The 19,099-nt window shown below is 42.7% G+C and overlaps 1 protein-coding gene across 1 annotated transcript in view; it reads left to right on the top strand.

The window, feature by feature from the left end:
- The window catches only part of LOC145404724 (ATP-dependent DNA/RNA helicase DHX36-like), a 103,988-nt gene that overhangs the window by 59,686 nt on the left and 25,203 nt on the right, over nucleotides 1-19,099 (top strand). Inside the window, exons 14-16 of the mRNA XM_080276275.1 lie at nucleotides 5,929-6,115; nucleotides 8,721-8,922; nucleotides 14,225-14,413. Coding sequence (XP_080132401.1) covers nucleotides 5,929-6,115; nucleotides 8,721-8,922; nucleotides 14,225-14,413 — 578 coding nt within the window. The remainder of the gene's footprint in view (nucleotides 1-5,928; nucleotides 6,116-8,720; nucleotides 8,923-14,224; nucleotides 14,414-19,099) is intronic.

Below are 19,099 nucleotides of genomic sequence, written 5' to 3'. Positions count from 1 at the left end.
TCAAAGGAACAAAGTTGGCAAAGAATCTATGATTCATCTCCCATCTCATATATGCAGAAACTTTTCACTATCTGAGAAGCAATAATTTTTAATATATGTCTAAAGTATTATTATTTAGAGACGATGTGCATGATACGGCTTTTATTTCACAAATAACAACCACTATAACCATTGCTAGGTAGGGGTGCACCGGATAGTAAATTTTGTTGTCTGGCCGGATGCCGGATAGGCCAGATACTTGAAAAAATATCCAGCCGGATACCGGATAATAAGCAAAATATATTTTGCAGATATACAGTGAAGTCATTACTTTCATTATCAGACCTGTATGCTTCTGCAACTTATAACTCTGTGTGCAGAGCTAACATGCCTAATTTTATAATATAACTATTATCTACTTCATAAGAGCTCATAAGGAGAGAACATGGTTATTTTGTACTATAAATTTATATATACTGTAATGACTACAGGAATAAATATGAACAAATGTAAAATCACAGATTATTATGCACCATAACATTTTAATTATCTTCTCAGTTTGAACATTTTGGTTATAAATTATGAAAAAAGAAAGTAATCCAATGGCTCACTGTGGATATGAGCTCAGAATAATGCACTTTATCGACAGTTATTCCCAGTATGTGCACTTTGGAAAGATTTCTTTCCAAAGCAGATGAGATCCTGGGGCCAAAACAACTAAAGAGGAACTGCTGTCATCACTTCATAAACGTTTTTTCTCTGAAAATGGACTCCACATTATGAAGGATCGATTGTACATCTTAGCAGCGGCAATGGATCCTTGTTTCAAGCTACAGTTTTTGAAATCGAGTGAAAGAGGACAAGGAAACGCATGACTTTTAGAGGAATTGATGAGCTACAAGAAACAAGTTTTGCATGTGGAAACACCAGATGAAAATAAGAATGATAGTGGCACTGAAAAACATTCAGGAAATTTTGTGGCTATATCAGGTAGTGATGGAGAAGATGTCTTTATGGTTTGCTTTAAAGAAATAGCAAGTGGAACTGAAAGCAATATGGAGAATGTCGTATAAAGAAAGATACCTATGGAGAGAGATGTCTCTCTAGTTGAGTCAGCTGAAGAAGTTGACAGATTGTTTTCAAGATTAAACATACTCAGTAGCTACTCTTTTGTGTGGAAAGCTAGATTTATACTGTGTTTCTTAAAGCAAGTTGAAATGTATCATAATAAATGAAGTAATTTAGATTGAAGTTTATAAGACTCTTTATTCCACTGTATTATCCGGCCTATCCGGCCGGATAAAAGAAATATTCGGCTGGATACCGAATACTGGGTAACTGCAATATCCGGCCTGGATATCCGGCCGGATCAGATATCTGGTGCACACCTATTGCTAGGATCTGTTATGTACAGTATAGGGTAAATAACAATCAGCATGACTAAGGAACTATATTAGTATTCGTTTTTATATGAACTCACACCATCGTAAAGTCATGGATATTGCTGTCAAGTCAGATTAACAGATTTATCTGCTGTGACAAAAATACTTGACGTAGTGCTGCCTACTTCTTCCTTAACCTGTATTATTCTTTTTCTGTGCCTGCCCCCCTCCCTTCCTATTTCTCCCATCTTCCTGTAACTTCTTATTGCGTTTCTTTCCTTTATAGGTGGCTGTACGTTGAGTGACAAGCCAAATGGTTTCCTGTAAGCCAAGAAACCATTTATAACGCTGGTTGGTAACCATGTAACCAAACCATGTGTGCTCCTTACGTGTCAGCAAGTGGGTTGGTGGAGGGTTAGTGCCCCTCCGCGTAAAACAAATGACTCAGAGTCAAATGGCCACCCCTTAGGGGATTATGATGTCTGGCAATAGATAGATAGAAAAAATACTGAATTCAGTCTCAGCTCCAGAGCTCCAAGGTGCATGGTGTACGAGTGTTTTGTCAACAGACTTTTGTCAACATTCAATATGACACACTTTATATGTGCTGTGGCTGACTGCAGATTGGCCTCGAGAAAGAAGATAACAAGAAAGAAGGGTGTGAGAGATGTCAGAGGCTGGGCCAAGTTCCCATTTGCCAAGAAAGAACCAATAAGAAGAAAAGTGTGGGAACATCTGAGAAAGCATGTGGCTGTGTTTTGATCTGTAGAGCATGTCATACCGCAGGCAGCGACTATCTGGTAAAACAACTGTTTCTCTATTAATAGCTTTGCTGGTGACCACTTGGAGTATTTGATCTATCTATCTATCTATTGCTTTGATCTATCTATCTATCTATTGCCAGATGCCTTAATCCGGTACGGGGTGGCCACAAACAAATTGCCTCCATGTTGTCCTATCCCCCGCCATTTCATTGCCCTGCTCCCAACTCACATGTGTAAAACCGATAAATCTTCATCTCTTGATGTTTATAGCCAACACCACAAAACATTCGAGCAACATCACAAAGTATTTTGTGACCTCATTATTAGGCATGGGGCTCACCTTAAATGAATGAGAAAAATTTGTACATAATATTATTATGAAAAAACACCCATATTTGAGCATCATGCATTTCCCACAAAATAAATCTGAAAATTAAATATTCTGGCGGTATGTAGTATCTGCCTTACTGCGGATTCAGGGCTGTGGAGTCAGTACTTAAAGCACCTGACTCCAACTCCCTTTCTTTGATTTCTTGTGTTTTCAACTCCACAGCCCTGGTTCCAGCCACATCCTAATAAGCATATTGTAACTGGTTCCAGTAAAGGTGCAGTTTAACACAACCACCTATTTTTTTTTTTCTTTCAGAACCTATTTTTCCTATGCTTTGTGTGATACAAACAAATTTGACATCACCTTTTGACGGAAGTAACTCATTTCTGAGTCCTCCCCCCTGGAAGACGAGTGTATTCTCTGTCTGTCTGTCTGTCTGTCTCTGTCTGTCTGTCCGTCTGTCTGTCTGTCTCTCTCTCTCTCTCTCTTTCTCTCTCTGTCACCAGAACCTAACCTAAACCTAATGTAACCTAACCTTTATTTCATTTTTGAATGCTCCAACATACTTGCATGTGTCAGCCATAGTCACCTGATGGCAGCTGTTCATGCTGCTCAGTCCCTGGCAACTTCCCTGTCCAGTCCCTTATCCCTGAGGTCACACTGAGTGACCACGCCCCAGGTCTTTTTCAGTCCACCTCTAGCAACCCTACACCTGATGTTAACACATCTCACTTTCTGCACCCAATTATCACCCCCCATCTTCTCCACATGTCCAAACCATCTCAGTCTACCTCTCTTCATCACAACACCAATACACTCCAGTCCCATCCTGCCTCCCAACTCTTCCATCATAGACCTAGCCTGCCCAGGTCTCACACACAGAGATGCACTGCACATCCATCTAATCATTGTCATTTCTGTACGTTTTAGCCTGTGAATATCCTCTTCCTTTACTGCCCAGGTCTCACTACCAAACAGCATTGAACTCCTAACACATGCTGTATACAAAGATCTCATAGCACAGAGGGAGAGCCCTCTCAATGTCAGGAGAGGCAACAGCTCCCTGAACTTCTTCAAATCACTCCTTGCCCTAGCCACAGAGCTAGCTTCAGCCCCACCTCCAGCACATAATATGTCTCCCAAATAACAAAACTCTTCCACACACTCAGGAGACTCACCAGCTAGATCAGTCCTTTTACGCCTGACAATCTCCACACGAACTCCCCGACACACCTCACTCATGAAATCAGCATTATCTTGCAGTCTACCTCTAATATCACTACATCTCTTATGCACCCACATATCACAAACACTGCACAAGATGGAATTACTTCCCATGCCCTTGTGGCATATCGCATATGGCCACACTCCCTCTTCTTTGACAGTACCGCCTCCAGCCCTAGACACCATCACTTTTGTTTTATCTGCATTTACTCTTAAGTCCCTGTGCTCCATTCCATTTCTCCACTTCCTACACCCAATGCAAATTGACTTAGGACCTACACACAGAATTGCTATGAGAGAGTTTTCTGTCTGCTTTGTGTTTCCACTCTACCAAGTGAATTTTATGGGCAAGAAGTAAATGGCAACTCCTCTGGTGTTGGCAGGAGGTGGTGAAACACTTCAGAGCTAACACCCACTGTCTGTATTGAATACATGCTAGGGCCGTCTCATACAGGACTGGTGTATTGGTATTAGCTGGGGTATTTTTAAGACATGTCAATGGGTCTTCTGGTAGAACAGTAAAGTCTGTCTATCTATCTATCTGATGCCAGACCCCTCAATCCTGTACAGAGTGGCCCAAACAAATCGCCTCCATGTCGCCGTGTCCCCCGCAATTTCACTCCCCTGCTCCAACCCCACACGCCCCTCTCTCATATATCTCTCCACCCCATCCCTCCATCTCATCCTCGGCATCTCCCTCCCCCTCCCCCCCACCACCTCACTCACATACACTCTCCTCATCAGTCTTTCACCCTCCATCCTCTCCACATGGCCAAACCACCTCAGTGTATTCCTCCTAACACTTCCTATCACATCCACATACACACCTCAACGATCCTTCACTTCCTCATTTGTCAATCTGTCTCTCCATGTGACTCCACATGCTCCTCTCAGATTACTCATTTCCATAACTCTCACTCAACTTCTTTCCCTCCAACAAGGTCCAAGCTTCACTTCCATACGTTAGAGTTGATATCACAATACTGTCATGTAGTAACTCTTTCACTTCCATGCTCACTTCCCTGTTTCTTATCACTGCTTTCAAGGAACCAGCAACCTTTCTTCCCTGCTGTACCCTTTCAAGCACTTCACCCTCCAAACCCCCATCCTTACTCATCACACTACCCAAGTACTTAAACGTACTCACATTTTCCATTTCCTCACCATCCAACCTCACTGTATATTCACTGACTTCACCTCTCTCAAAGACCGTCACTTTACTCTTCCCTACATTCACCTTTAGATTCCATTTCTTACACACTCTCTCTCAAACTCATCCACCAAGCCTTGCAGCTCCCTTTCATGTTCACTCAACAACACAGTATCATCTGCAAACAACAGTACAGGGAGTTTCCAAACACTATCCTCTCTCACCAGGGCCACTCCAACATCCACTACCCTACCTTGTACCTCTTTTATTACCCCATCCATGTACAGATTGAACAACCATGGAGACATGACACATCCCTGTTTCAACCCAACCTTCAAAGAGAAAAATTCACTTAGTTCACCATCCACACGCACTTAAGCCTTCGCACCATCGTACATACTCTTCACAGCATTCAGCAACTTCCCATCTACTCCATATATTCTTAACACTTTCCACAATCCTTGTCTATCCACCCTGTCATATGCTTTCTCCAAATCCATGAATGCCACATACAACTTCTTTCCCTTCTCTAGAAACTTTTCCACTAAAGATCTAAGAATGAATATCTGATCTACACAACCTCTTCCCTTCCTAAAGCCTCCCTGTTCTTCTCCAACTAATTTCTCTGTTCTTTCTCTAACTCTGTCAATAAGTATCCTACCATACACTTTTCCCATTATACTAAGAAGACAAATGCCCCTTTGATTACCACACACTTCTTTTTCCCCTTTTCCTTTGTACAAGGGAATAATTATACCTGACTTCCAATCCTCCGGGACACTACCTTCCTCCCAGGCCAATCTGCACATCTTCCACATCCATTCTACTACTATCTCTCCCTCATGCTTCAGCATTTTACCTCACACTCCATCAATTTCTGGGGCTTTCCCTACTTTGAATTTCTTCATTGCATCAACTACTTCCATCCTTCTGATCTCTTCCTCTCCTCTCATCTCCCTCCTTCTCCCAGCCTTTCCTCAGCCACTTATACTCACATTACTTTCATGATGTTAATGATGATAAATATTGATGGTGGTAATTGTTGTTTCGTTCATTCTTCCATTCCTGTTATATATATCCCATGAATTTTATTTACAGGTGTTCGTAAGATTGTCATAGCAACCAATATAGCAGAGACTAGTATAACCATCGATGACATTGTCTATGTCATTGATAGTGGGTTTATCAAGATGAAGAACTATGACAAGGAAGCCAATGTAACAACACTACTACCTCAGTGGGTGACTTTGGCCAATTCAAGGCAACGGAGAGGACGAGCTGGCCGGTGAGTGGCTACAATGTTCATTTCCCTCCCACCTGCCTTCTGTACCATGATTATCTTTTGGGGATACTGTATATGGTCATCACACAAAATTCTCAGGGGATAGGTTACAGAAGCCTGAAAAAGTTAATTCTACAGAAGAAAAGGTACTGCCTCATACACTAAACTGGCCTTAATCCAAAAATCCTAAATATGCTTTGTCCTTACCATTACACTGCACTCTTGATGATTTTTATGAATGCTTCTCATCGTTAAAAAACAAAAAAAGTAGAATCTGTTTGCAGTATTTATTTCTAATGCTTGTTAATACAGTACAGTATATCTCATTATATAAAGCATAAACTAGTCTCAAGCAAGTTTGTCAATCTTGGGTTAAGTAAAGAGTGTTGCCCACAAGATAGCAGCTTTGAAACATCTGTTAATGTAATGTAAGCAGCAAAGGTGCAAGCACAGGAGTTGTAAGAGAACCGCATGACATACACTTCTTTTTCCCCTTTTCCTTTGTACAAGGGAATAATTATACCTGACTTCCAATCCTCCGGGACTCTACCTTCCTCCCAGGCCAATCTGCACATTTTCCACATCCATTCTACTACTATCTCTCCCCCATACTTCAGCATTTCACCACACACTCCATCAGTTCCTGGGGGCTTTCCCCAATTTAACTTTCTTCATTGCTTCCACAACTTCTATCCTACTGATTTCTTCCTGTCTTCTCACCTTCCTCCTCCTCCCAGCCATTCCCCAGCCACTTATACTCGCATTACTTCCATCCTGTATGTTCAACAATTCCTTAAAGTGTTCTCTCCATCTGCTCACTTTTTCTCCCTTCTCCACTAGTAATCTACCATTTTTATCTTTTACTCCCCTGCTAACTTCACTTCCACCCTGTCTTACTCTCTTCACCTCATTCCAGAATATTTTCTTACAGTCCCTCCACTTTACACTCAAGTTCCTTCCAAATTCCTCATCCACTTTCTTCTTACTCTCTCTTACTAATCTTTTCACCTCTCTCTTTCTTTCTACATATAACTCCCTCTTCCGCCTGTCAACTTCTTCCACGCCCGTATTTCTCATCCATTCATTGTATGCTTTCTTCTTTTGTGCCACAGCCTGTCTCACCTTTTCATTCCACCACGCTGTTCCTTGCACATCCCTCCGTCTTCTCTTCATCCCACACACCACATCAGATGCTGCACATATTTCTTCTGTAAATATCCTGCACACACGTTCCACATCCCCCATCTGCTCCAATTCATATTTGCCCAATCATTCCTCCACTTCTCTCTTATACTCTGCCTTTTTCTCATCCTCTTGTAACCTTTCCACTCTCCTTCCAACTACTCCTTCTTCCTGTCCCTCCCTTCTTCTATTTCTCCATCCAAATTGGACCTTGATTCTGGCCACCACCAAGTAGTGGTCAGAAAGTCCACTCCCCCAGCCTCTATTAGCTCTTGCATCCATTACACATCTTCGCATCCTTTCATCCACACACCCATAATCAATCATTGCCTTCCTTTCATTCAGTTCACCACCCACCCTCCTCATCACCCGCCATGTATACCTGTGGATCATTTTGTGCCTGAAGAGGGTATTGGCTATCACCAACCCCCTCCCAGCACAAATGTCCACTAATGCACTGCCATTTTCCTCTATCTCAGCAGGCACACCCCACTCATCAACTATTCCATCCACTTTCACATTCCCTACTTTACCATTCATATCACCGATCAAAAACATTCTCTCATTCCTACCAAACTTTTTCATGCACACTTCCACATTTGTCCAGAACTCTTCTCTCACTTTGCTTGCATGATCTTGTGTTGGCGCATACACACACACACAATCGCCCACATTTGTATTCCAACTTTCAATCTTACCCACAGAATCCTTGACCCAACTGATCCATACTGTCTTATGCTCTTCTTCCATCTTTTACTCACAACTATACATACTCCTTCTTTAGCCCTCTCATTCTCACCTACTCCTGCACATATACCCCATCCATACTCCCATTCTCTCACACTCTCACCTCTCCATGTCATTTCAGTTATTCCGCATACATCAACTTTCACGCCCTCAAGCACCTGGACAATCTCTCTCTTTCACCTCATCATTTGCTCCCCTTACATTCCAAGTTCCGATAACCATGTCCTTTGTCTGGTCCTTCCTTTTCAGTATTTCCTGTGAAATTTCCATGTCAGTTTTTCCATGCTTCATGGTGGTTTTTCTCACTTCCTGGAGAGTTTGGGGGTGGGGGGAGCCTTCTTGCTTTACTATCCTTATCCTTTAGCATGTAGAGTTTGATCTTGTAGTCATAGTCTTCTCTGTAACAAGCACCCTCGAAAGGATCATAAGGTCTGTTGCTGTTTGCTTTCCTATGGAATCCTCCTCCTCCACTTTTTCTTTTGTTTTCTTCTTTTTCCTCCTCCTCCTCCTCCTCCCCCTCCTCCTTCTCCTCCTCCTCCCCCTCCTCCTCCTCCTCCTCCTCCTCCTGCATCTTCTTCTTCCTCCTATTGTACAGTACACTGTCCTATTTGCTATCTTTCTCTAAAATCTGTATTATCGTGTATATGAATGTGGTATTGATTGTGTATTTTATTTTTAGTGTACAGGAGGGTGTCTGCTACCACCTCTACACCAGAGCACGAGAGCAAACCTTTGATGAATACCCACTCCCAGAAATCCTCCGCACTCGTCTTGAAGAAATTATCCTGCACATCAAGATCTTACGCTTAGGATCTGTTAGGCCATTTTTGTCAAAAGTTATGATGCCTCCAGATCCTTCAGTTGTTGAAGTGTCACTCCAGGTAAAGTCTTTGAAGTTTAAGGTATTTCATTGTATGCATTTTTAGTTTAGGACTGTGTATTTTTTTTTTTATTGCATTTCTGTTACCCTATTTGGAAACAAACAAATGTTTAAAATGTGAAGAGTTAAATATGAAGTTTAATGGAGTAGAAATGGTTGAGATTTGTGTGGTAAATGAAGGTTTTGGCCAATATGAAATGAATATTCCAGCAAGATATGGAAGGAAGAGCAGTGGAAGGGAATATGAATTGTAGTTGTCGATGATGAAGTAAAAGAGTTCAGAGAAAAGGTAAGATACATCAGTATAGCTTAGGGCTTGGTATGTATGATTATTGCAGTCACTCTTTACATAGGTAATGTTACAGTCATAAACTGTGTAATTGTTACCATGAGAACCATTGTTTTGTAGGCAGTATTGCATTTATGTTGGCATGTGCTCCACAGGAAGGCTTGGATGAGGTAGAGAAGGATTGATTTTGGGATGACATAATACGTGTAGTAAGTGGTATTGGGGATGATGAGATTGTAGTTTTGGGAGGGACTTGAATGGTCATGTAGGTGATGCAGCTCAATCGATATGAAGGAGTACGTGGAGAATGTGCACGTGATACAAGAAATGAGAAAGGGGAAAGGATACTCGAGTTCGGAGAGGCAATCAGCATGATCGTATGCAACACACATTTTAGGAAGAGAAAGAGTAAGTTGATTACCTATGAGTGTGGGGGAAATAGCAGTCAGATAGACTACTTCCTGGTCAGTAAGACTGATAGGAGGTTAGTGAGGAATGTTAAAGTTATAGGGAGCTAGGAGTGTGTACAGCAACACAAGTTATTGGTATGTGACATGGTGCTTTAGGAGCGTGATGAAAAAGAGGACCTGTGCACCTAGGAGGAAAATATGGAAACTGGAAAACCAATTAGTAAGGGATGCCTTCTGTAGGGAGATGAGGAGTGTGGTGGCTGAACAGGCAGACATTGACAGAAATGTTAATGAGCAGTACAGAGCCCTCAAGACCAACCTCTTGAGAATTACTAATTCAGTATGTGGATGGACTAGAGGCCCACCAAGATGTAAAGAAACTTGGTGGTGGGATGAGGGTGCAGAAGCTGAAGTTAAGGAGAGAAGAAGGCTTTTCCGGTAATGGAAGGAGGGTGGTAACAGAGAGGAATACTTGGCTGCCAAGTGTACATCTAGAAAAGTGATTTATATGGCCAAGTCTGAGTCACAGAGACTTTTACTTGATAACCTAAATCGTGCAGAAAGGAAGAATATGATATTTAAGGTGGCAAATCAGATAAAGAGGGAGAATAGGAGTATCATAGGTGAGCAGTGTGTGAAGAATGATGAAGGAAGGCTGGTGGTGAACACTGGGGATATTACAGACGCATAGAGAGAACATTACGCCCGATTGTAGAATGAGGAGTTTGACTTGGACTGGGAAGGTTTGGAGCCAGCAAATCCAGTGTTTGGCCCTTGGCCTTTGATTGATGCTGCTGTGGTGAGTGGGGCAATAGGCATTATGGTGGGGAAGGAAGCACATGTGTCTTGGTTGACTGCTGAAATGTTGAAAGCCTCAAGAGATATAGGAATGAGGTTAGTCACAGACCTGATAAGTACGATTAGTGCTGTGGTGGATGGGGGCACCCATCATCCTCTTTGTGGTGGACGGGGGTGCCCATCATCCACACACTTAGTGTAGAGATGCAGTATAATATCTGCAGCGAGTGACAAGCCAAATGGTTTCCTGTAACCACCAAACCATTTACAATGCTGGGTGGTAACCATATAACTGAGGTTTCTGGCAGGGTTAAGTGTCCCTCAGATTCCCCTACCCAAAATCACTTAATCATGGCATTTGTTTCAGAGAGCCTCAGAGAGCCCAATACCTGCCCAGGGCCCCAACCAAATGGGCAGATTTGCATGGCCATGTGGAATGTGAGAGGTGTGAATGAGGAGAGCAAGTGGTGAATGTATTCAAGAGTGCGAGATATGCCGTGATGGCATGGTGTGAAACGAAGATGATAGGGCGTGAAGTGGAGGAGTGGGAGGGTGTGAAATGTGTAAGATCGGGAATGAATGGGCGAGGAAGATGCAAAGGAGGAGTTGCTTTGTTGATGAATGAGGTGTGGCAGAGTGGAATGAGAGACTACAAATGTGTCAGCTCGAGATGTATGTACAGTATGTCAAGTTCAGGTTTGAGAAGGTGAAAGTAGTGCTGAATGTAGCGTATGCACCATGTAAGGACAGGAGTGAGAGAGAGAAAGACAGGTTTTGGGATAAGCTGGATGAAGTAGTGGGAGAAATGCCCGGGAGCTATAAAGTGATTGTGATGGGGGATATGAATGGAAGAGTAGGCACTGGTCCTGAGGATGACATAATGGGTTGTAATGGAGTATCAGACGCAAATGATAATGGGAATCGACTAAAGGATATGTGTCAGGAGAGGAGGTTGTGCATTTGTAACTAGTATTTCAAACACAGAGATTCACATATATACAAGGTGCTACCCAAAAGTTCCAGTAACATGAATATTATAGGAAAATAAGTTACCTTACCTCCTAGTTCTCACTGTTGCCTTCGAAGTAGTCCCCATGGGAACGTATGCAGTGGTCCCAGCGATATTTCCACGAGTCCGTGCGTCCCTGGAAGACTTCTGCGATTCTGTCTGGATCTCCTCAGTCGAGTCAAATCAATGCCCATTCAGTCGTAATTTCAGCTTGGGAAACAGGAAAAAGTCACAGGGGGTAAGGTCAGGTGAATACAGTGGGTGGGGAATAACTACTGTGTTAGTGGAAGCCAGGAACTGCCAGACAACATTTGATGTGTGGGTGGGGGCATTGTCATGATGCAGGACCCAGTCCTTGTTCTTTCACTGTTCTGGACATTTTCAGTGGATGTTCTCCCTCAGATGCTGCAAAACTCCACAGTAAAACTTTCTGCTGACAGATTGACCGTTTGGGACGAATTCCTTGTGAACAGTACATTGGATATCGGGGAAAACGATCATCATTGACTTGACATTGCTGCGCCATTGCAAAACTGCCAAACCACCTACACACCACATTACAATAGTAAGCGTAGCTCAACAACGCATCCGCTCACAGACATGGCCGGGGCCACACTGACACACAAAGGGTGCTGCTGACTCCTCCTAGTGGCAAAAGGCAAAACTGCAAACGGTTGGCTCCCTCTGTTCAAATTACTGGAACTCTTGGGTAGCATCTCATATACATTGTATAGATGGAATGGGGATCATGCTGAAAGAAGCCTGATTGATTATGTGCTCGCAGAGAGGTCGATGATGGGAATGGTAGCTTTATTATGGCCATGAGAGGACGGTGTGGAGGTCTGTCAGTTCATATGATTGTGGTATGCAAGATCAAGCTGAGAGGAGTGAGATGAATCAGGAGAGAGAGGAGCAGCCAGGGAGAAAGCAAGTTGACGAGCTGAGGATCAAGGAAATGGCAGATGATTACAGGACCAAAGTAGAGGAGGAGTTAGAATCAGTGAATTGGAATGCAGTGGATCTGGAAAGAATGTGGAACACATACAGGGATTGCTTAGTTAGGAATGCTAAAGTGGTGTGTGGTGTGGCAAGAGTAACAACAAAGAAGAAAGGTACGGCATGGTGGGATGATGAGGTTAAGAGAGCAGTGTAGGAAAACTGGTTACAAGACAGGGGTTCAGTTGAAATAAGAACTGAATATATTGAGAGCAAGAAGCATGTAAAGAGACAAGTGAAGAGGAAAGAAAGGAGGTAAATGATGATCTAGGAAGAAAAATGAATGCAAACTACTCTGAAAATAGGAAGTTATTCTGGAAAGAGGTGTGGCAATGTAGAAGTGAAAGTGGAAAGAAATGTGATGGTGTGAAGGATGCAGGTGACTGATTATTAACCCATGGGGATGAAGCAAGGACCAGATGGAAAATATACTTTGAAAGCCTGATGATTGGAAATAAAGAGAGCACAGTGGCTGTAAACATGATTGGTTTTGGATGTTTGCAGAGAAGGAATGCAGTGCCAGGAGACGTGACACTCGCACTGGTGAAGAGTGCTGTGAAGCGGCTGAAAATGGGAAGACAGTTGGGGTTGATGAGGTGTATGTAGAGATGATTAAGTGTAGTGGAGAGAGTGGGATGAAGTGCTTGTTGGAGATATGTAAGAAGGCATGGATGAGTGAAACTATGCCAGCTGAGTGGAAAAAGGCTGTGATTGTACCCCTGTACAAAAATAAAGGTGAGTGATGTGAGTGCAAGATTTATCATGGGATAAGTTTATTGAGTGTGGTAGGGTAGGTACATGGAAGAATTGTTATAAAGTAAGACAGATATTAGAAATCCTAGTGAGTGATGAACAGGGTGGCTTTAGGAGTGGCAAAGGCTGTGTGGATCAAGTATTTGCAGTGAGACAGATAGCAGAGAAAGCTTGTGAGAAGGACCATAAGGTGTTTAGGGCATTCATGGATCTGGAAAAAGCATACGACAAAGTAGAAAGAGAGGGATAGCGCATATATGGTGTAGATGCACCTGCAGCCTTCTCAAACTGCACCCCGCCAATTGTTCTGCTCACAGTAGCACATCAGTCAAAGGCCAGGGGCGAAACATTGGATTCGCAGACTTCAAACCTTCCCTCTCCCATTTAGACTCTTCATTCAGCAACCAGTTATAATGCATTCTCCAAGCATCTTTAATATCCTCACTTCCTTCCTTCTTTCCTTTTCTGTCTTTCCTTCCTTCATTCTTTCCTCTTCCTTCTGTCTGTGAGTGGTTCCATACTAAGTGACAAGCCAAATGGTTTCCTGTACACCAGGAAATCGTTTACTATGCTGGGTGGTAACCATATAATCAAATTATGGTGCCTGGTGGTGTAGTGAGAAATTAAGGCACTCCAATCAGATTGAGCCTGGGCAGGTTTGTGTCCAAGGGATGGTTGTTTTTTTTTGCTCACGTAATGCCACTCAGGGATGAATGAGGCTGGTCACTCTCATCTTAAATCTCAGGGCCAACTTGCCTAGCCCCAGGCTCCTGTGCTCCTCATGGGCAACACAAGATTGGATGATGGATGAACATCACAATCTTTTCTTGATCATTCTTCACACACACACTACACACTAATCACCTCTGGTATCTCTGTTTTCTTTCTTCATCTGTTTTGCCACCTTAAATACCACATACATCCTTTCAGCACTATTTAGAATATCTAGTAGAAGCCACATGAGACTCAAATATTGCCCTTTCTGACTATACATTTGGCAGCAAAGTAGAACCATTACCAGTAATATTTTTATTTTATCTCACCTTAGATGCTGCAGGCCATCAATGCACTTGACAGCAGTGAGAACCTGACACCACTTGGATTCCATCTGGCAAGGCTACCACTGGATCCACTTACAGCTCGGATGTTACTCATGGCTGCCATCTTCTCCTGTCTTGGACCCTGCCTCACAGTTGCAACTGCTCTCTCATTCAAGGATCCTTTTGTTACACCAATAGTAAGTGTACAATTTGTACAGTCAAGCCCCAAGTTTCACGCCTAATTGGTACCGCGAACCATGAGACTGCTAAATTTGGGACACTGATCCTATGGGAAATAGGCTAATTGGTTCAGGGTCCCATGCCATCTCCCCCTAAAACCCATTTATGCAATGTAAAATTCACTGATCACGTCTGAAAAGAAACTAGTATTAATACAAAGTACATGATAGGCAAGGAAGCTCACTTGGAAGGCTGGAGTGAGGTGCTTAATGGAAGGAATGGGGGTGTAATTTCCAAGGCAGGTGGTGAGGCTACTGCACCCTGCCACCTCTGACACCTCCATCCTCCTCTGCCTCTGCTGCTTCCACCTTTCCATGCAACACATCCATCCCATGCTGCATCTCTTCTGCTACAGTGGCGGTGAACAAGTGACGATCACTTTCCATATGTGCAGTTTGTTTACGTTTTCTCACAGCTAACAGGGGTTTTCGTGCGAAACCTAGTGTTTAGGAATATTTTCAGGCCAACACTAACAATGAAACTGTGAACAAAGATGTCACTAAACTTTGGGCTTTACTGTACTTGAAAATCATTTTTTTCAGTACAGTAGACAAGCTGATTTTGACAGAGAAACAGAAATGTAAGGAAGTGATTTAATTCTCTCTGCAGACGCTGCAGGCATATTACAGGGTAAGTGGGACTAATCTCACACCAAAAGAGTCTGAGGTTAGGATGTTTTTGTCTTCACTAAATATTGTGAGACATGTGAAGAAGCAGTTGAAGTAGTAATGGGTAAGAAAATAATGGAAAGGAGATAAAGAGAAGAGTTAATCCATGGCTTAATTAACTCCAATAGTAATAGGGATGTAGCCTTGAAGGAGAAGGAGGAGGACAAATGAGAAAGGGAAAAAACAGGAGCATAGGAGATTGAAACATAATATAATCAGCTAAGAAAAGAAGCCAGATGAAGCATGTGAATAATGAGTAAGGAAAAATGATTTATGGATAAGATACAAGACAGTGAAGGAAGCCAGAGGTTTAGAATGTGAAAGGAGAGATGAGGAGTAAAGTTTTGTGATCATAAGATAATGTGCTTGGGATGAGGATGGTGTAGTTGATGGATGGAGAGAATATTTTAGCTCTGGCAGCATCTCAGTCCATCTGTCACTAGGTGCATTAATCCCTTTATGGGTGGCCACAAATTAGTCACCTCTGAGCTGCCCTGTCTTTGCCATCTAGGTGCCTTACCTCAACTTGTATCCCTGTTCTTCATGTACTTCTCCACTCCATCTCTCATTTCATCCTTGGCCACTCCCCACTCCCCTTCCCCCTTGCAGTACTAGATAAGAAAAATTAATAATTACGGTGTATTTATAGAAGCATGGAAAAGGGTGATGGTAAACCAGTACTAAATGCTCTGAACTCTCCATTTCATTGGCATCGTGCCAAAAACCCTAACAACTTTACCTCATTATCCTTCCCTCCTCTTTTCCACTCTGATGGCTCTGTAACTATTTCTTCTGGTAAAGTAGAATGCTTCACTCAGTCTCTATCCTCCAATTCCACCATAGATGATTCTGGTGCTGTTCCTCCATCCCTTCCCCCTTCTGACTTCCTCATGGCTGAGAGTAAAATTTCTTCAGTTGATGTATTTTCTTCCATCACTGGCCTCAATACTAACAAAGGCATTTGGGCCTGATGGGTTCACTCCTATTGTCCTCAAGAACTGTGCTTTTGTGCTTACATCCTGCCAAGGTAAATTTGATCACCTTTGTCTGTCAGTTAGTGCCCTTCCTTCTTGGTGGAGGTTTGCCTTCATTCATCCTGTCCCAGAGAAAGTTGGCCATTCCCATCCCTGTAACTATTGCCCAATTGCTTAAACATCCTGTATTTCAAAAGTTTTTGAGTCTATTCTTTACAAAAAGTTTTTAAAGATCCTTTCCCATCACAACCTTCTTTTTGATTGTCAGTATGGATTCCACTAGGGACGCGCCCCTGCCGATTTTCCCACCTACCTTTCAGACTCCTGGTCATCCTCCTTTTGGGACTTTGGCAAAAGTTTTGCCATTACACTTGACATCTCAAAGGCTTTCGATTGAGTCTGGCATAAATCTTTAATTTCCAAACTGCCATCCTGCAATTTCTATCTTTCTGTCTGTGCCCTCTTCTCTAGCATCCATTCTGATTGTTCTATAGCTGCTGCTCCTGCTATTGTTGACAACCACTCCTAGACCTGGAGTTATGGATAGTAGTGTTCCTCAGGGCTCCGTCCCCTCACCTTCTATTCATCAGTGAATTTCTGTACATCTGACCCTATCCATTCATATGCTGATGACTCCACCTTTCACCTTTTCATTCGCCTCTCAGCAGTTACTTCAACAAACAAGGGATGAGCGTATGGCACACATAATGTCTGACTTGGCCCATATCTTTGATTGGAGTAAAAGTAATTGTGTTGTTTTTAATGCTTCAAAAACTCCATTCCTACATCTATCAACCCAACAGATTCATCTGTTGGAGTGTCCTCTAATTTTCAGTTATATTCAGTTCAATCCTGCATCATCTTTAAACATACATGGGGTTTCGTTTGCTTGGGATTTATCTTGGAAAGATCATATTACCTCTCGTCTAAAACCTGCTTCCAAGAAATTAGATGTACTAAGCCAGCTCTGTGCCTTCTTTACTCCTGCACAGTTGTTGCCCGTATGCATGGGTTTTATTTATTTATTTTTTTTTTTGCAAGGAAGAAGGAACCAAAGGCTGTGGGCCCACTATTATTGTTCCATCCAAGAGAAAAACAAAATACAAGAGAGAGCCAAATTGAAGATCCGATCATTTCGAGATGCCTGGACACACTGTGTTTGAAAGACTGGAGATCATAGGAAGCAGGAAATACAGACAGAGGGAGACAGTTCCAGAGTTGACCTGTTGCATAAATGAAGGACTGGGAGTAACGGTTAACTCTTGCATTAGAGAGTCGAACAGAAAAAGGATGAGAGTTTGCTGCTAGACAGGTGCTACGCGCCCGTTGTAGAGGTGAAGGAATGCACGCAGACAATTCAGAGGAGCAGTGACCATTGAAGTAGCGATAGAAAAGAGATAAAGATGCAACAGTGCAGCGAAGAGACAGAGGTTGAAGGGAGTCAGTAAGAGGGGGAGAGTTAATGAGACGAAAAGCCTTTGACCCCACCCTGCTGAGAAGAGCTGTATGTAGGGAGCCTCCTCACACATGAGAGTTGTACTCCACACAGGGGTGGATAAAACCCCTGTATAGAGTCAACAATTGTGCAGGGGTAAAGAAGGAATGGAGTTGGCTTAGCACACCTAATCTCTTAGAAGCAGATTTTACAAGAGATGTAATATGATCTTTCTAAGATAAGTCCCAAGTAAATGAAACCCCAAGCATGTTCAAGGATGATGCAGGATCAAGCTGAATATTACTAAACATTAGTCGGTATACCTGTGGAAGATTTTGTTGGGTTGATAGGTGTAAAAACTGAGTCTTTGATGCATTAAAAACAACCAGATTATTTTTACCCCGGTCTGAGATATGAGCCAAGTCAAACATTAGGTGTGCCATAGCCTCATCCCTTGTTTGTTGAAGTAACTGCTGAGATGGACGTTGGGGGAACCGAATGGAAAGGTGAAGGGTGGAGTCATCAGCGTATGAGTGGATAGGGTTAGATGTGCAGCTTAGAAGGTCATTGATGAATAAAAGGAAGAGAGTTGGTGATAGGACAGATCCCTGAGGAACACCACTGTTGATAGATCTAGGAGAAGAACGATGGCCGTCTACAACAGCGGCTATAGAATGACCAGAAAGGAAGCTATAGATGAAGGCACAGATAGAAGGATAGAAACCGTAAGAGGGCAGTTTGAAAATTAAAGATTTATGCCAGACCCGATCGAAAGCCTCTGACATGTCAAGTGCAATGGCAAAGCTTTCGCCAAAATCCCGAAAGGAGGATGACCAGGAGTCTGAAAGGTAGGTGAGAATATCGCCAGTGGAGCGTCCCTGACGGAACCCATACTGATGATCAGAAAGAAGGTTGTGATAGGAAAGATGCTTTAAAATTTTTCTATTAAGAATTGACTCAAAAACTTTTGAGATACAGGATGTTAAAGCAATTGGACGATAGTTAGAAAGTTGGGAATGGTCACCCTTCTTTGGGACTGGTTGAATGCGAGCAAATTTCCAGCAAGAAGGAAAGGTACAAGTTGATAGACAAAGGTGAAAGAGTTTGCCTAGGCAGGGTGTAAGCAGAGAAGCACAGTTCTTGAGAACAACAGGAGGGACTCCAACAGGCCCATATGCCTTATTAGTACTGAGGCCTGTGATGGCAGAAAATGCATCAGCTGAAGAAATTTTAATGTCAGCCATGAGGAAGTCAGAGGGGGGAAGTGATGGAGGAACAGCACTGGAATCGTCTAAGGTGGAATTGGAGGAGAAAGTCTGAGCAAAGAGATGTGCTTTATCAGTAGAAGAAATAGCTACAGAGCCATCAGAGTAGAAAAGAGGAGGGAAGGATGATGAGGTAAAGTTGTTAGAAAGGTTTTTGGCAAGGTTCCAGAAGGAGTGGGAAGAATTTGAGTTGGAGAGTTGAGAGCATTTAGTATGGATGAAATTATTTTTAGTAGAGTGAAAAACAGACTTTGCACGAGTCTGGGCAGAAACATATAAAAGATGTGATTCAGGGGTGGTT

Source organism: Coenobita brevimanus, chromosome 64, assembly GCF_032717465.1.
Source record: "Coenobita brevimanus isolate Jiangsu-jjx chromosome 64, ASM3271746v2, whole genome shotgun sequence".
Taxonomy (NCBI): domain Eukaryota; kingdom Metazoa; phylum Arthropoda; class Malacostraca; order Decapoda; family Coenobitidae; genus Coenobita; species Coenobita brevimanus.
This window is presented reverse-complemented; position numbering and strand designations above follow the sequence as displayed.